Raw genomic sequence first — 15916 nt, forward strand, 5'->3', positions numbered from 1 at the left:
GGCTCGGCTTGTACTGTAAATTCCTGTAATTTGTGCCAGAAAAAAGGCCGGTTCTCACTCTTTCAGAGACTTTGGCTTCTGCAGAGGGCAGAGGGCAGGTCCATTCCCATATTCGAAGTGCTTCTAAAATATTGATCATTTCTAGTGCTGCCTTTTTTTGTTTGTTTCTATCCATCGATTGATTCTGCATTCTGTTCAGCCAGAACCCAGCAAGTGGTAAGAAATACAATTTAAAAACCGTTTTTCTTTGCGAGGAGGAAATGCTTTTCCATTGTTGGGGATGTAGAATTGTTGTGTGTTTGGGGATATGCGGATATGCTACCTACAACTACAAACCAGGAGCACTATACCAACCCTCCACAATAACCGCCCCCCCCAAAAAAACGGTCCTGGTCAGTGGAGCAGATCCCCAGAATTGCCACTCACCTTTGTGACAAACCAGAGTCGTGGTTACAGGGTGTGCAAAATAGACCAGCCTCTGGCAACGGTTCTGGTTTATAGAGAAACTTTGCTGTGTTTATGAGTGTGATCTGTGCGTTTTAACTATGCTGTGTTTTTGGTGTGTTGCGTTGTGATTCTCCCCCTTGGCAGAAGATCTCCCCGTGGGTAGGGCTGAGGAAGATTAACGTGTCCTATTGGGGCTGGGAGGACTCCTCCCCCTTCACCAACACCTCCCTGCAGTGGCTCCCGGGCGAGCCCAGCGATTCGGGGTTCTGTGCCTACCTGGACCGGGCCGAGGTGTCGGGCCTGAAGGCCAACCCCTGCACCGCCACGACTGACGGCCTCATATGCGAAAAACCTGTCGGTGAGATACCCCGGAATGTAGCTCCACAGGTTAAAACACGAACTCCTCTGACTATCCAGCAACCCTCAAAACACACCCTCCTCTAATAACCAAACACCCTAAAACACAACCCCACAGGCTAAAACATGAACCCGTCGGACAGTCCAGCAATCCTTAAAACACGCCCTCCTCATAACAAACACCCTGAAACATGACCCTCCTAATGGCCCAACACTCCTCTAATAATCCAACATTTCAAAACACTACCCTCCCAATAGCCTAAAACGCAACTCTCCTAACGACCCAGCACTCCAAAACACAACACCCCTTAATAGCAGAACAGGTTAAAATGCCACCCCTTCTAATGAACCAATACGCTAAACACAATCCCCCCTAAAGTCCCAACACCCCAGCAGCCTAAAATTCAGCCTTCTCATTTACCCCAGCACCCTAATACGTAATGCCTTTACCACTAAAAGCCCACATCCCTAAAACACAACTCCCTCGAACAGCCTACCACGCTAAAACACAACTCCCTCCAACAGCCCACCATCCAAAAACACAACTCCCTCCAACAGCCCACCACCCTAAAACACAACTCCCTCCAAAAGCCCACCTGTTACGACCACTGTCGTAAGTTTGTTTACATTTGTCTCTCCCACAGTGAGCCCCAATCAGAATGCTCGGCCATGCAAGACACCCTGCTCCCTGCGCAACTCCTGCGCCAACTGCACCAGCCAGGCCATGGAGTGCATGTGGTGCAGCAGCACCAAGCGCTGCGTTGACTCCAACGCCTATGTGATCTCCTTTCCCTACGGACAGTGTCTGGAGTGGCAGACTGGAGAGTGTGTGGGTGAGCATATATCCTGTTCAATGTGCCTGTGTGTAAGAGAGAGATTTAATGTCCCCTTTCCTCTGTATGTCTGTGAGTGTATACCTTCCTCCCTGTGTGAGTATATGCCTTCTTCACTGTGTCTGAGTACATACCTTCCTCACTGTGTTTGTGAGTATATACTTTACCTTCCTCTCTGTGTGTGAGTGAATACAGTGCCAGGAGAAAGTATTTGCCCCCTTCCTGATTTCCTCCATTTTTGAAGATTTGTCACACTGAATGGTTTCAGATCTTTAGATAAAATGTGATACTTGACAGAGGGAACTTAAGTAAACACAAATTTTTAAAAAATTATTATTTAATTTATTTCATGAAAAAGGTTATCAAAAAACCCTTACCGCCCATGTTGGTATCACCTGTTTTGATACCCAAGTTGACTGTTGGCATGATGTTCTTACTGTGAAATGCTGTATTTGCTTCACGGATGAGAAAGAAGATTCACAATTGTTCCAAGCGTACTCCATTTGGGGATAATGACTCTCACTGTTGTTTTTTGGAGTCCCAGAGCCTTAGAAATGGTTTTGTAACCCTTTCCAGACTGATATTTCAACAGCTTTTTTTAAGGTTCAAAGTGAGTGAGGTTTAGATTCAACAAGGCTGGCTGCATTCAAGGCTGGCTGCATGTGTTCAATCAGTATCAATTAAATAGTTTATTGGTTGATTGTGTAACTAAGGGGCCATTTGCTTTTTCACATGGCACTATACCTTCCTCACTAAATGTAATTGCCAAAATTATTAATTTCGAAGCAAATTAGGCTCAACACATGATTTGTCTGATTCACAAAGATGGTTGCAACCTACAATTCATAAAAAGCTTGGATTTCTTAGGACAATCTAAAACTCAGTTGCAATGCAAATCTTCTCTACAAGGTTAGGCCTCTTTGGGTTTAAGGAGATAGAGACTGTTCATCATTACAGACTGAGTCATGCTGTACCAGAATTGCTTAATGGCAAAAATGACATTGAACATGTCCTCTTCAGTCTGTTTTCTGCTATAATTTAAGCAGGGTGTTTTATTGTAAAGAGACAAATATTCAGACCGCTCCAGCTCCAATAACAATGTTGTTTTGATGAAAACTATTCATTTGAGACAGTCAAAGTCTATTAAGTGAGATGGTAAGATGTTCCAAAAAAATTTTTAAAAGTCAATTTGATAGTCATTCAACCAATGGTGGTCATTGGACAACTACAAAAGGTTCAGTAAGGTACAATACTCATATCGTACAGCTATTTATAGCCAAGAACACAGTTCAGTTCACGCAGTGAACATTATTCTGACCTAACTTATGCCATACCAAACTAGGGAGAAGAACAAGCTACAATGTTAGGACAAATACAATCCTCCTGATGTTGTACAGAAGGAATCTGCCGGACCATGATGTTGCCTTGATGTGCTCCTTGCTGGTCGTCCAGGACCACCCCCAGGCTCTTTGCAGGGTGAGAGGCAGTCACTGTGGTGCCATCAACCGTGACTGAGAGCTCAAGTAGTAGGGAGGTCTTGTATGAGAAGAACAGCAGCTCAGTTTTGTTGAGGTTGAGCTTCAGGTGGTGGCTGGCCATCCAGGTTGAGATGTCAGCCAGGCAGGAAGATATTTTATCATCAACCTGTGAGGCAGAGGGGGGGAAAGAGAAGAAGAGTTACGTGTTGTCTGTATTACAGTGATAGGAGAAGCTGTGTGAATTAATAACTGAACCAAGAGATTTGGTGTATATGGAGAACAGCAGAGGACCCAGTACAAATCCCTGTGGTACTCCCGTAACAAGAGGATGAGGAGCAGAGGCAGACCCCATCCGGGTGACCTGGTAGGACCTATCTGCAAGATAGGAAGCGAACCAAGACAGAACAGTCCCAGAAATGCCCATCTCAGCCAAAGTGGAGAGGAGTAAATTGTGGTTGACCATATCGAATGCTGCAGACAGGTCAGAAAGGATCAGGACAGAGGAGAGGCGTGAGGCTCTTGCAGTGGCGAGTGCCTTTGTTACAGCCAGGAGGGCAGTATCTGTTGAATGCCCGGATCAGAAGGCAGACTGGTGAGGGTCTAGCAGGTTGTTCTTATGGAGAAAAGAGATTAGTTGTTTAGGCACTGCTCGCTCAAGGGTTTTGGACAGAAAAGTTAGAAGCGATACGGGCCGATAATTCGTTACATCAGGGGTATGAGGTGGGTTTCTTGAGGAGTGGGGTAACACAAGCCATCTTAAAATCAGAGGGAACATGACCAGGCAAGGGAGGTATTAACAATGGAGGACCGATAGACAAGGATCTCGCCGGATATGGATTGGAGGACTGTAGGTGGGATGGGGTCAAGTGGACAGGTGGTTGCGCGATGAGAAGTGATGAGTTGGAGTACATCGGAGTCCTCCAGCCTCTTGAAGGAGGTCTGTGTGGCCGTGGGTTTGTCCCGGGAGGTAGGGGGGTTCACTGGATGGGCTAAGGAGTTCTGGATTTTACCCACCTTTCCTTCGAAGGCGACCAGAAAGTCATCTGTGGAAAAGGAAGAGGGAGATGGGGGTGGAGGAGAAATGAGGAGGGAAGACAAGGTGGAGAATAGTTTGCATGGGTCAGAGACACATGCACTGATCTTTGATTGGAAAAATGAAGTTTTAGCTGATGTGAGGGCAGATGTGAAAGTTGCCAGCAGGGTGTGATATGCGGTCAGGTCATCAGAGTTCTCCTGGAGCGTAGTGACTCAGACAGCCATGGACAGGGGGGTGAAGAGCGTGCTGGTTTGGAGATAAGAGGACAAAGTGAGTCGAGGGACTGGGAGAGGCATGAGTTAAGGGTGGAGGTACCAAGGTCAACTGGCAGGTTAGAGAAAGAAGCAGGAGGAGGAAGTATAGAGAGAGCAGTGAAGATGAGGGAGGATTGTGACAGAGTAGATATTTTTCCTGAAAGTTACAACGGGTGAGCTGTTAACTTTCGACTGAAGAAATCAAGCTGCACTCAGACAACTGAGATGTGGCTCAAATGTACAGATACTGCTGATGATGTACAGATACTGCTGATGAAGATGGAACCTGGCATGACCTAAACTCAAAAAAATCGTATGAAGGCTTTTAAAAACATGAACAAAATAGACAAAACATGTTTTGCAGCCTAACATACTATTGTACTTCGGAACAGAGCTCACTATTTGGCATAGTCATACAGTTACTTGATTTGCATAAAGGCTTTAGTGAATCTATTGTTAATATGACATGGATAATGTTAGTAGTTATTGCATTGTTTGCAGCTATATTGTGTTGTTGGCAGCTATTGCGCTCTTAGCAGCACAAACTGTGCTCACTATTTTCTCATAGTGGATCTGACCCTCATTCTTAGCTTTCTCTAGTTTCATAAAGGACAGCAGATATATTATTTCAAGAACCTGTAATGGAATTCCATCCTTGTCAAACTATATCCTCAAGGCCTCAATCCAATACACAGTCCTGGGCTTCAGTATCTGACAGTGTTGGCTTTTAAATCTGACTGAAGTCAGACACTTCCTGAGTCTGAAGCTATGTAATGTGTAAACAGTCCTGGCTTTCTGAAACTGACACTATGTAAGTGTGTAAACTGTCCTGGCTTTCTGATTCTGAAGCTCTGTTGTGTGTAAACAGTCCTGGCTTCTGCCTCTGAAGCTCTATTGTATGTGAACTGTCCTGGCTTTCTGATTCTGAAGCTCTGTTGTGTGTAAACAGTCCTGGCTTCTGCCTCTGAAGCTCTATTGTGTGTGAACTGTCCTGGCTTTCTGATTCTGAAGCTCTGTTGTGTGTAAACCGTCCTGGCTTTCTGACTCTGAAGCTCTGTTGTGTGTAAACAGTCCTGGCTTCTGCCTCTGAAGCTCTATTGTGTGTGAACTGTCCTGGCTTTCTGATTCTGAAGCTCTGTTGTGTGTAAACCGTCCTGGCTTTCTGACTCTGAAGCTCTGTTGTGTGTAAACGGTCCTGGCTTCTGCCTCTGAAGCTCTGTTGTGTGTAAACTGGCCTGGCTTTCTGACTCTGAAGCTCTGTTGTGTGTAAACTGTCCTGGCTTCTGCCTCTGAAGCTCTATTGTGTGTGAACTGTCCTGGCTTTCTGATTCTGAAGCTCTGTTGTGTGTAAACCGTCCTGGCTTTCTGACTCTGAAGCTCTGTTGTGTGTAAACAGTCCTGGCTTCTGCCTCTGAAGCTCTGTTGTGTGTAAACTGGCCTGGCTTTCTGACTCTGAAGCTCTGTTGTGTGTAAACAGTCCTGGTTTTCTGACTCTGAAGCTCTGTTGTGTGTAAACAGTCCTGGCTTTCTGAAAATGACACTATGTAGTGTGTAAAGTGTCCTGGCTTTCTGATTCTGAAGCTCTGTTGTGTGTAAACAGTCCTGGCTTCTGCCTCTGAAGCTCTGTTGTGTGTAAACAGTCCTGGTTTTCTGACTCTGAAGCTCTGTTGTGTGTAAACAGTCCTGGCTTTCTGAAAATGACACTATGTAGTGTGTAAAGTGTCCTGGCTTTCTGATTCTGAAGCTCTGTTGTGTGTAAACAGTCCTGGCTTCTGCCTCTGAAGCTCTGTTGTGTGTAAACTGTCCTGGCTTCTGCCTCTGAAGCTGAGGAGCATGTTAAAAATCCTAGTATTTAAGTCTAGTTATGAAGCTCTGGAGCGTGTAAACTGTCCTCGCTTCTGCCTCTGTAGCTCTGTTGTGTGTAAACTGTCCTGGCTTTCTGACTCTGAAGCTCTGTTGTGTGTAAACAGTCCTGGCTTTATGACTCTGAAGCTCTGTTGTCTGTAAACAGTCCTGGCTTTCTGAAAATGACACTATGTAGTGTGTAAAATGTCTTGGCTTTCTGATTCTGAAACTCTGTTGTGTGTAAACAGTCCTGGCTTCTGCCTCTGAAGCTCTGTTGTGTGTAAACAGTCCTGGCTTCTGTCTCTGAAGCTCTGTTGTGTGTAAACAGTCCTGGGTTCTGCCTCTGAAGCTCTGTTGTGTGTAAACTGTCCTGGCTTCTGCCTCTGAAGCTGAGGAGCATGTTAAAAGTCCTAGTATTTAAGTCTAGTTATGAAGCTCTGGAGTGTGTAAACAATGTCAAACATCCTCCACTGGCTGTCTGCACCTAAGTTTCTAAGTGAGGCCATTAAACTGTGAAACCATGGTAATGTAGTGGTGTGTTTATCACTGGGATTCTAATATAACTGCAGTCAGTGGCTAATGTATCTGTAGTATAATACATGTATCAAATACAGGATGGTGTTTCCAGTTGGTCTCCATTGAGCTTCATGAAGCACAGTAAATATGATTACTTATCTTATCTAGTATTATTTTACACAGAGTTTGCGATAGTTTCAGAGCCCTGGAATCCAGGTCCCTGTTATGAAGTTTGAAGGTGGCTATGCAGCTTAGAGCTGAAGGAACAGTTCCTGTAACTAGGCAGTGCTTGCATCGCCATGGGAACTCTGTCACTGACTGCACCCATGAGTTATATACTCACTGTAAACAGCCTTAATGAATACCCAGCAGTGTGTATGAATAATCTTAACTGAGCTCTGTACATTCGCTTTGAGCTTGTTAGCGCTGTAAAAATATGTCCAGATTTTGTAAAACATGTTCGCATCCCACCTTTTTTTCCTCTTCCCTGTAATTCATCGTCTTGCGCCCAATTTATGTAACAGTTCTGCATCATCTCCATGTGGTTGATAAATGCTTAAATGGATTACTATGTAGATCATTTTCTGGTGCTTTTCTTATATATTATTTAATTGCTATTTTAGTATACATATTTGTATATATATTTACGTGCGTACATCTGCGTGTGTATGCTGCAAGCATGTGTACAGATGTGTGTGCGCAGGCATCGCAATCAAATTCTCAGACGACTTGGGAGCGTGATTCACATGCAGGATTCACGAAGCATGCGCACACTGATATACATGCAGAACTTGGAGTTCCATTGGGAGTTATTAAATGATTAAATAAAAGTGCAGGAGATGAGTCGGCAGTATGGAATATAGACACCTACAGTCCACTTACAGTGGAAACACCCCCCCCCCCCAGAGAGGGAGCACAGAGAGGGGAGGAATAGAAACTGGAATTTAGGCAAATATAATGCACATCTCTAAGGTAATGGAATTAAATATACCATTGTTAGCTTTTTATGAGTTAAAAGGAATCGAGGAAGCAGCTTAGTCACGACTACAGACCATACTGATTGGAGGAAGTCATCATCCCTTTCAACTCTTAACCCCAGGATTTCTCTCCTAGTGCGTGGCAGCGGAAGTAACAATTTTTGGGCTTCTCAGCATAAATAACGACATCATAAATCTGCAACCTCGAATAACTGTGCTGTCAGGTTTAAAGAAGAAGCTCCCTAAATCCTGAAACTCTGATGGAGGTTTGCCATATGGAAAGTGGGAAACTATCATCCACACTACATATTATAGTGAGTTATTTTGAGAGTATGAGGAATAATTTCATATATCAAAATGTCTTGGAAGATTTGTGAATCTTGCTTTTGCATTCTAACCTCAATGCTGAAATCAACTAAGTCTACAGAGCAGCTACTACAATGAGTATGTCTATTGTATCACAAACCGGGGATGTGGGGCCTGCTCAATCTTGTGCATTCCCAGTATACATTGAATGAGAGGCCGATCAGGAAGTGATACAGTTGGCCTCAAATTTCACCCATTGAAAATAGCGATGTCCTGGCGTCCATTTATATACTGTCAATGCTCTTGTCCCTGCCCCAGCAGTCCTCCTGAAGAGAGATCGGAGCCCACACGCAGCTCTGAATGGCCACAGTGAAGAGGAATCATTGCCCGCTTTTATTGTGACACCCTATTTTTAGACAGTTGCTATATCTCCCCCTCGCAAGAAACAAACGCGACAAACACTAAAGGTCCTTTTTGCACTGAACTTTGTAAATCTGTGAGAATGAACAGCAACGTTGATCTAGTGTTGCAGGACCCAACGATGCAACAGGCGTTAGCAAGTAGCATTAGCTTTGCATTGCACGTCAGCTGTGCTTCTTTCAGGTTTCAGGCTGACCTACATGTGGGGTGGGCCACACTGGGCTTGGACACTGCACAGTACAGAACTTTTCAGTTTTTCAGCAATGGAAAAAGATGTCATTTAAGGACAATAAGCAGAATTTAGTTTTTCAGCATTTTCATTCTTAAGTTTGTAAAGGTGTATCTTATGGCTTGGTGGAATCATAACTTATTGATGTGCTTTCCTATCTTTTATTTATTTTAGCATTTTTATGTCAATTCATTTTTATTTTCGTGTTCTTTTATTATTTGTTTGCGCGTTATTTTATTAATTATTATTATTCCATTCTTCTCTCACCCTGTCCGTCTCCCTTCCCTCCCTTCTCTCGCTCTGTAGCTCAAAATTGCTCGGGCCTGCGCACCTGTGCTCATTGCCTGGAGCAGCCAGACTGCGGGTGGTGCAGCGACCCCAGCAACACAGGGAGGGGTCAGTGCGTGGAGGGTTCGTACAGGGGGCCCATGAAGGGCGCGGCGTCCAAGCAGAGCCGGGACATGGCGCTGGAGCCCGGGCTGTGTCCCAGGGACCGCGGTTACGACTGGGCCTTCATCTCCTGTCCCGGTGAGAAAATGCCTGTGTCGTGTGTGGTAGAGCGGGGAAAGCACTCCGGGAGGGGGGTAGAGACTCGGGGACATCAAGTCATTAGCCGACTATGACCTGCAGACATTTATTGGCATTGTGCTGCAGACGGCTAGTTGTCGTTATTGAGGGAGATTTCTTTCCTCTCTCCTTGATAAAAAAATTACCATAAGAAATTATAGTTACATTACATTACTGGCATTTAGCAGACGCTCTTACCCAGAGTTACTTACACATCGTTAATATATAACATTTACATACATTTATACAGCTGAATATATACGGAAGCAATGCCGGTTAAGGGTACAACAGCAGTGACCTAGCCAGGAATCTAATCTATCACCTTTATGTTACAAGATCAGTCCCTTACCCATTATACTAAACTGTTGCACTGCCATAGTTATAATCATTCTATAGGATTTTCAACACTTCATTCACATTATTGCTGGCTCAGTTTACGAGTATGTACCATGTTCGTTAATGGAAGCCAATTACAGTTCTCTGAATATATTTGGGCAGAAAAGGAGCTGGTCTCTGATTGGACGCCCTCTTTTCCCAGCTTGCCAGTGTAACGGGCACAGCACCTGTGTGAACGGCAGCGTGTGTGACCAATGTAGGAACCTCACCACCGGACAGCAGTGCCAAACCTGCATGCCGGGTTACCACGGAGACCCCACCAATGGAGGGAAGTGCCAAGGTGAGTGCCCTTGTTCCAGCTGAGCAGACGGCAATGGACGAGATCGAAAATGAGGCTTGCCAAAATATCGTCGGGCATTGTTGGGTTGTTTGCAAGGCCTGTGCTTCGCTGTTGTGGGCCCACTTCGCAGCAACGTTCGCTGCTGCAACATGAGCGCAGTAAGAGGTGGTTACCCTGCTAGTAAGCGGTGATACTGCGCTCTTTGTGAGCGTAGTTGCGTAGCTTAGTACAGAGAAGCAGCGGGGAGACGTGACCGTCCTGCACTTTAAATCCCCACCGCTCCGCAGTCACGAGCCGCTAACCCCGAGAGCTCTGTCCTGCTGTTTAATGGCCGTCCATCTGTCTGTTTAATGACTGCTTGGGGATTGGCGGGTTGTGTTTGGGCTGTCAGAGTATAGTTAGTGTTTATCTCTTTATTGTGCTGTTGAAAGCTCATTAGTGTTTTTATTATCGGGTTATGTAATGAGAGGAGATGGGTATTCATGTGCAATATGCGTTGCAGTAAAAGACCAAGCTGGAATCTGAGGAGCTGCCCCCTGCTGAGGTGGTTATTTGGTCTCCAGGGAAACCCTTTATATTCTGTGATTAATTATTCATGCATCAATATTGCAGCAGAGTTCTTATAGCCCCTCACTAATACCTGCTCTTCTGCATTGATTAGACATTCACGGGGAGCTATGGAGGACATGCTTACGTGTAGCTTAATCACATGTATTTGCTCACATGCACATACAGACACACACACACTCGTTCACTTGCACACATTCACTCACTTTGTTTTTCCTCACACTGTATGCACACACACACACGCATGCGCACACGCGCAGGGTTTCTCCTATATGGGCAAGATCATACAGATCGGCTTATTGTGCCGAACACAGGGAGCTTAGAGGAGAGAAGCACTTACCGTTTAATAAACTCATTTATTCAGAGCCGCTCGCCATTAGCGCTTTAAGACCCACGCATAGATTTACTTCTGCCTCCTAACTTTCAACTCCCCCTTTCCGCTCTTAAGGAAAGGTCGTTTCTCTGACTGTTTACTTTCACACACTGTTCTGTCACAGTCTGTCACTGGCGGCCTTGGAAACGGGACTCGGAAAGGCGTTTTGCAGCCAAACAAATAGCAAGTCGCCTGGCATGACGTAACGGAAGGATAGAGTTCTGCCAGACCACGGTTTCGGATTTTTAAATAAACCAGGCAACTGTTACAACAGAAGAAGAGACAATTTACGTGCTAATATATGTGTTAGTGTAATAATGAGCCGAGGAAAGAGGTGATTAATCACTCCTGTGGTTCAGCATTATTGGAGAGCCTCAGGGCAAAACCAGACACCGGGAAACATCTCCACAGGCTGGCTGTGTCTCGCTGTGCTTCCAACACTTCCTGCACCGTAACCCTGAACGCTCTATATAAGTGCCCTGAACGCTCTGTAAACGCAATGACACGACCAATGCTTTATAAATATCACCTCACCTGCCCACCCAACCCCCCAGCTCTGTGCACACTGTAGTTGTCCTGAGCAGTATAAATGCTCTGAACCCACTGAAAGCTCTGACAGTGACGATCTGAATGCAATCCTTGCCTTGTTGCTCTGTTCATAGTCAGATCAACCGAGCTATACTGATGTCAGTGTAGCTCATTGTTATTAAGCACAGGCAGTGAAAGTCCCCCACATGTCCCCCACAGTGGCCCTGAATCCCAGTGTGTCATTCGCTTCTGACATTTAATCATATTTGGCCAAATATAGTTTACGTGATGTCAGATGCTTCAGGCAGTGAAATCTGTAAAATGTGATTACATGTCAGACGCAGTAGTAGTAGTAGTAGGAGTTTTGAGCCAAATTGATTTGTTTAAAAGTGCTGTATATATAACAGTTTGAGTTTGAATACTATTACTTTTGACGTAATTCTTTACTGTCTGTGTGTCTGTGTTTCTTTGGATCAGCTGGTGGATATGTGTAGTCACCCCATTGACAGCCCACTTTGCTTTGATTTGAAGAGTGAGTGTGGCTCACCTGAGATTTGAGCCTGCCAAAATTCTAAACTTCCACGTGTAAGCGTTGCTTGTGTGTGAGCGGCGTGTGTGTGAGCTGTGTGTGTGAGCACTGTGTTTGTGTGAGCTGCGTGTGTGTGAGCTGCATGTGTGTGTGAGCTGTGTGTGTGTGAGCTGCGTGTGTGTGTGAGCTGCATGTGTGTGTGAGCTGTGTGTGTGTGAGCTGCATTTGTGAGCTGCGTGTGTGAGCTGTGTGTGTGAGTTGCGTGTGTGTGAGCTGTGTGTGTGAGCTGCGTTTGTGAGCTGCGTGTGTGTGAGCTGCATGTGTGTGTTAGCTGCGTGTGTGTGAGCTGCGTTTGTGAGTTGCGTGTGTGTGAGCTCTGTGTGTGTGAGCTGCGTGTGTGTGAGTTGCGTGTGTGTGAGCTGTGTGTTAGCTGCGTTTGTGAGCTGCGTGTGTGTGAGCTGCGCGTGTGTTAGTTGCGTGTGTGTGAACTGCATGTGTGTGTGAGCTGTGTGTGTTAGCTGCGTGTGTGTTAGCTGCGTGTGTGTGAGCTGCGTGTGTGTGAGTTGCGTGTGTGTGTGAGCTGTGTGTTAGCTGCGTTTGTGAGCTGCGTGGGTGTGAGCTGCGTGTGAGTTGCGTGTGTGTGAGCTGCGTGTGTGTGAGCTGCGTGTGTGAGCTGTGTGAGCTGTGTGTGTGTGAGCTGTGTGTGTCTGTTTGTAGTGCCATTCCTCAGCTCTATTTAAAACAGCCACATCTGGGATCAGGCTGTGAATTCTGCGCTCATTAGACACCCTTCTCAACGGAGGCACGGTGCTATTACAGCTGTTATATTTTCCAGTCACACACAGTTTTCTCTACTGAGATTGCTCTTTACTTAACGGTAGTGTGAGCACCTGGGACTGCCATTCACAATTTCTGTCTTTTATAAATCCCCATCAACCTGTGTTTGATATAAATGCTTATGACAGGCATGGGTCAGGCTTAGCGTCATGGAGACTTCCTCGATGCAGCAGGGTCTGTTGGAGGACTAAGCGAGATCTTCCCCCATGGGTCTGCCATTAAACGCCTGGCCCATCTTCTTCTGAAGATCACTCTGACAGGAAGCTGAGATTTTACATTGCAAATGGACAAGAAATTCTCCTGGACATTTTAGATTTTTTAAAAAGTGAGAATTCCTTAGGCAGGTGTGGACATGAGGAAGTGGAAACACTGTCTGAAACGTTGTTGTTTTGGATGAAGTAAAGTTTGTTGATTTGGTTGTTTGGGTTGGGCTTTGTTGCTCTGGGTGAAGTGGAGTGTATTAATTTGGATGTTTGGGGTGGGTGTTGTTGCTTTTGGTGTAGTGGAGTGTGTTGAAAGGTCACAATTCATTTTTGGCTGGACTGCAACAGCGGGGCCAGCCCTACAGACACAAATGTCTGTGACTGAGTGAGTGATGAAGTTACACCATTGGTCAGCCGAGTTATGAAGTTACACCATTGGTCAGCCAGATCACGTGTGTTAGGTCCAGCCATATACTAGGTTTTGACCTGGTCTTGTTAATTTTTTGGTAGTGTTGGGATATCAGGGGGTGTGATGGCACCCATCACCAATGCATGGTAATTTATTACCACAACTATCCACTGGGATGTGACAAAGCCTCCCCTCTGTTACTCAAAACGGTTTTACTGAGGTTGCAGTAATGACGACAACTAAAAGAACATACTCAATACAAAGATCAATGCACTCTTGTGCACAAAGCAATAATGTGTGATGAGTAGTGTTGTGTGTGTAATGTTGCGTGGGTTGAGCTGTGGTTGGTAGATGGAAGGTCAGAGAAATGACCGCGCTTCTGTTTTTTCACCGCTGTTTTATAGTCTCCTTCTGGTGGGTCAGACTTCCGGAAAATTCCCACTGTGAGTCTGTGACAGACCACTGGACCCCAGCTTCTCTCATGGGTCGGCCTTGGTCTCTGTTTACTGCTAAATATGATTAAACTGCCTGACCAGTTCACTCTCTCTCCCTTCTTCTTCCTCCCTCTCCCATTTTCTCCCACTCCATCTGTTGTCCTCACTCCGTCCCTTTTGCAGCTTGTAAGTGTAACGGACATGCGAACGTGTGCCAGGTTCTGACGGGGAAATGCTACTGCACGACCAAAGGCATCAAAGGAGACCAGTGCCAGCTGTAAGTTCCACTGCAATGCCAAATTCAATGCGATGCAAGACTACAGTCACTGCCTCTCATTACATTACATTCATTTAGCAGGTGCTCTTATCCAGAGTGACTTGGATAGGAAACTGCATAAGTGCCGTCACCACACCACTAGGGGTGTGCAGAGACGTCATTATCTGTATCTGTATCTGTATCTGTTCACCCAACAAAATGAGCTGTATCTGTATTCGGATAGAAGACAGGAAGTGGGTGTGGTTTATACTGGAAGTCGCGTTAAATCAGGAAAATATTGTATTTTCTAACATAATATTCATTGGTAATGCAATAGCATATAATTAATTATGAAATATATTTCCACATCCTCATACAGTACTTTTCATCTCTCTCTCTCTTTTTTATTTTTAATTAAACTAAGTTTTATGAACTATCTGAACCCCAGCACCCCCCCCCCCCCCTTTAACTGGGGTACATCAGAAACAGAAAACAATGTTTTATAAATCGAAAGATTCTGGTTTGCATTGGAAATAGAAACTATTTACAGTAAAGATATACAGAAACATATCCTTCAGTTGAAGGGAATAATCCTATCACTGTTTGTTTAACACAGCTTTAAAAAGCAAATTAGCTGCTGTTAAACTGGATTAGTATTGATGTCATTGTAAAGCCATGACTTTAATGCTTTATATCTCAACAATAGCAGTGCCAGTGATTACAATGGCAAAAATCTGGGATTTTTGGAATTATATACAGCTTTGGGGTAAACTCCTCATACTTCTGGGTTTAGCCAGACCCACTTATGGTTTTTATCCGAATACAAATATTTGTGTTGGTTATAACACACAGATACAAATACAAATAGTGCCATCTTCCTCCACCCCTACGGTGTGTGCTGCGTATGTGAGACTCTCTCTGTGGGTATACATTTGTTTGTGTGCGTGTGCCTGAGAGTGTATCATGAGTGTTGTCTGCATTTTTTATTTGGTCTTTGAGAAAATGAAGGATGTTTTGGAAGTCCTTATTCCTGCAGGCAATTGGCAGTATCTCCTGTAAGGGATCTCTGTGTGGCATTTCTTCACATGGCTTCAGGGCTGACAGGTGCTGTCTCTGACTGATGTGACTGAATGTTTTAATATCTGCATCAGCCCAAGGTGCAGTTCCAATGACAGGAGATATATCCATAATTTTGCTTTATTAAAACACACAGTTGAACTTTTTTATGTATGTTAGTTCCCAGGCCAACAGTTTATGATGCTGTGCTGGATTATTCAGAAATGGGGCCTTTTGTTCTCTGGTGTGAATATATCCATTTGTCTTTCCTGTTTGATTGCAATGTAAAAACAAAAATAATGTAATGATTCAAAGGGGTCACAGAGAGGCCATTTGATGCAGACATGTCAGAACTACATTTCCCATCATGCCAGCCTGTAGTCCATTAGAGAAGCAAACTCACTGGGAGGCACAAGGGGGTTATCCTATGTACTGAGGCAGTGTGCAGGATAAAGTAGGCGGTGTACTCCAAACGATGTGATAAAGAACCACCATGTTGCCAAAAGCTCTGTCAGTATCCTCAATACGAACTCTATGTTTTTCCGCTTTATGTCACTCCATACTGCTAGGGGGGGCCCAAACTTGTCACACAGATTTTTCCAAGTTGCTTCGCACAACTCAGGATTATTAATTACATTAATTACATTTTTTGCCAGGAATTTTAGCACATTTCATCTTAAAAATCTCTGCATGATGGATCATAATAAAGATGACGATATCCTTGCACGAGGTCAGCCACTCTTCGTTCAAGGCATGACCACTGCTACCACAGTCTAAATGAGA

The 15916-nt window shown here is 44.8% G+C and overlaps 1 protein-coding gene across 3 annotated transcripts in view; it reads left to right on the forward strand.

Annotated features, from left to right (window-relative positions):
• atrnl1b (attractin-like 1b) overlaps positions 1 to 15916 on the forward strand; it is a 268072-nt gene that overhangs the window by 149885 nt on the left and 102271 nt on the right. For all 3 annotated transcript variants that reach the window (XM_064321326.1, XM_064321328.1, XM_064321327.1), the window contains exons 16-20: positions 592 to 805; positions 1449 to 1637; positions 9005 to 9226; positions 9804 to 9941; positions 14005 to 14098. In XM_064321326.1, coding sequence (XP_064177396.1) covers positions 592 to 805; positions 1449 to 1637; positions 9005 to 9226; positions 9804 to 9941; positions 14005 to 14098 — 857 coding nt within the window. The remainder of the gene's footprint in view (positions 1 to 591; positions 806 to 1448; positions 1638 to 9004; positions 9227 to 9803; positions 9942 to 14004; positions 14099 to 15916) is intronic.

The sequence above is a fragment of the Anguilla rostrata genome, chromosome 2, assembly GCF_018555375.3.
Source record: "Anguilla rostrata isolate EN2019 chromosome 2, ASM1855537v3, whole genome shotgun sequence".
NCBI classification, from domain to species: domain Eukaryota; kingdom Metazoa; phylum Chordata; class Actinopteri; order Anguilliformes; family Anguillidae; genus Anguilla; species Anguilla rostrata.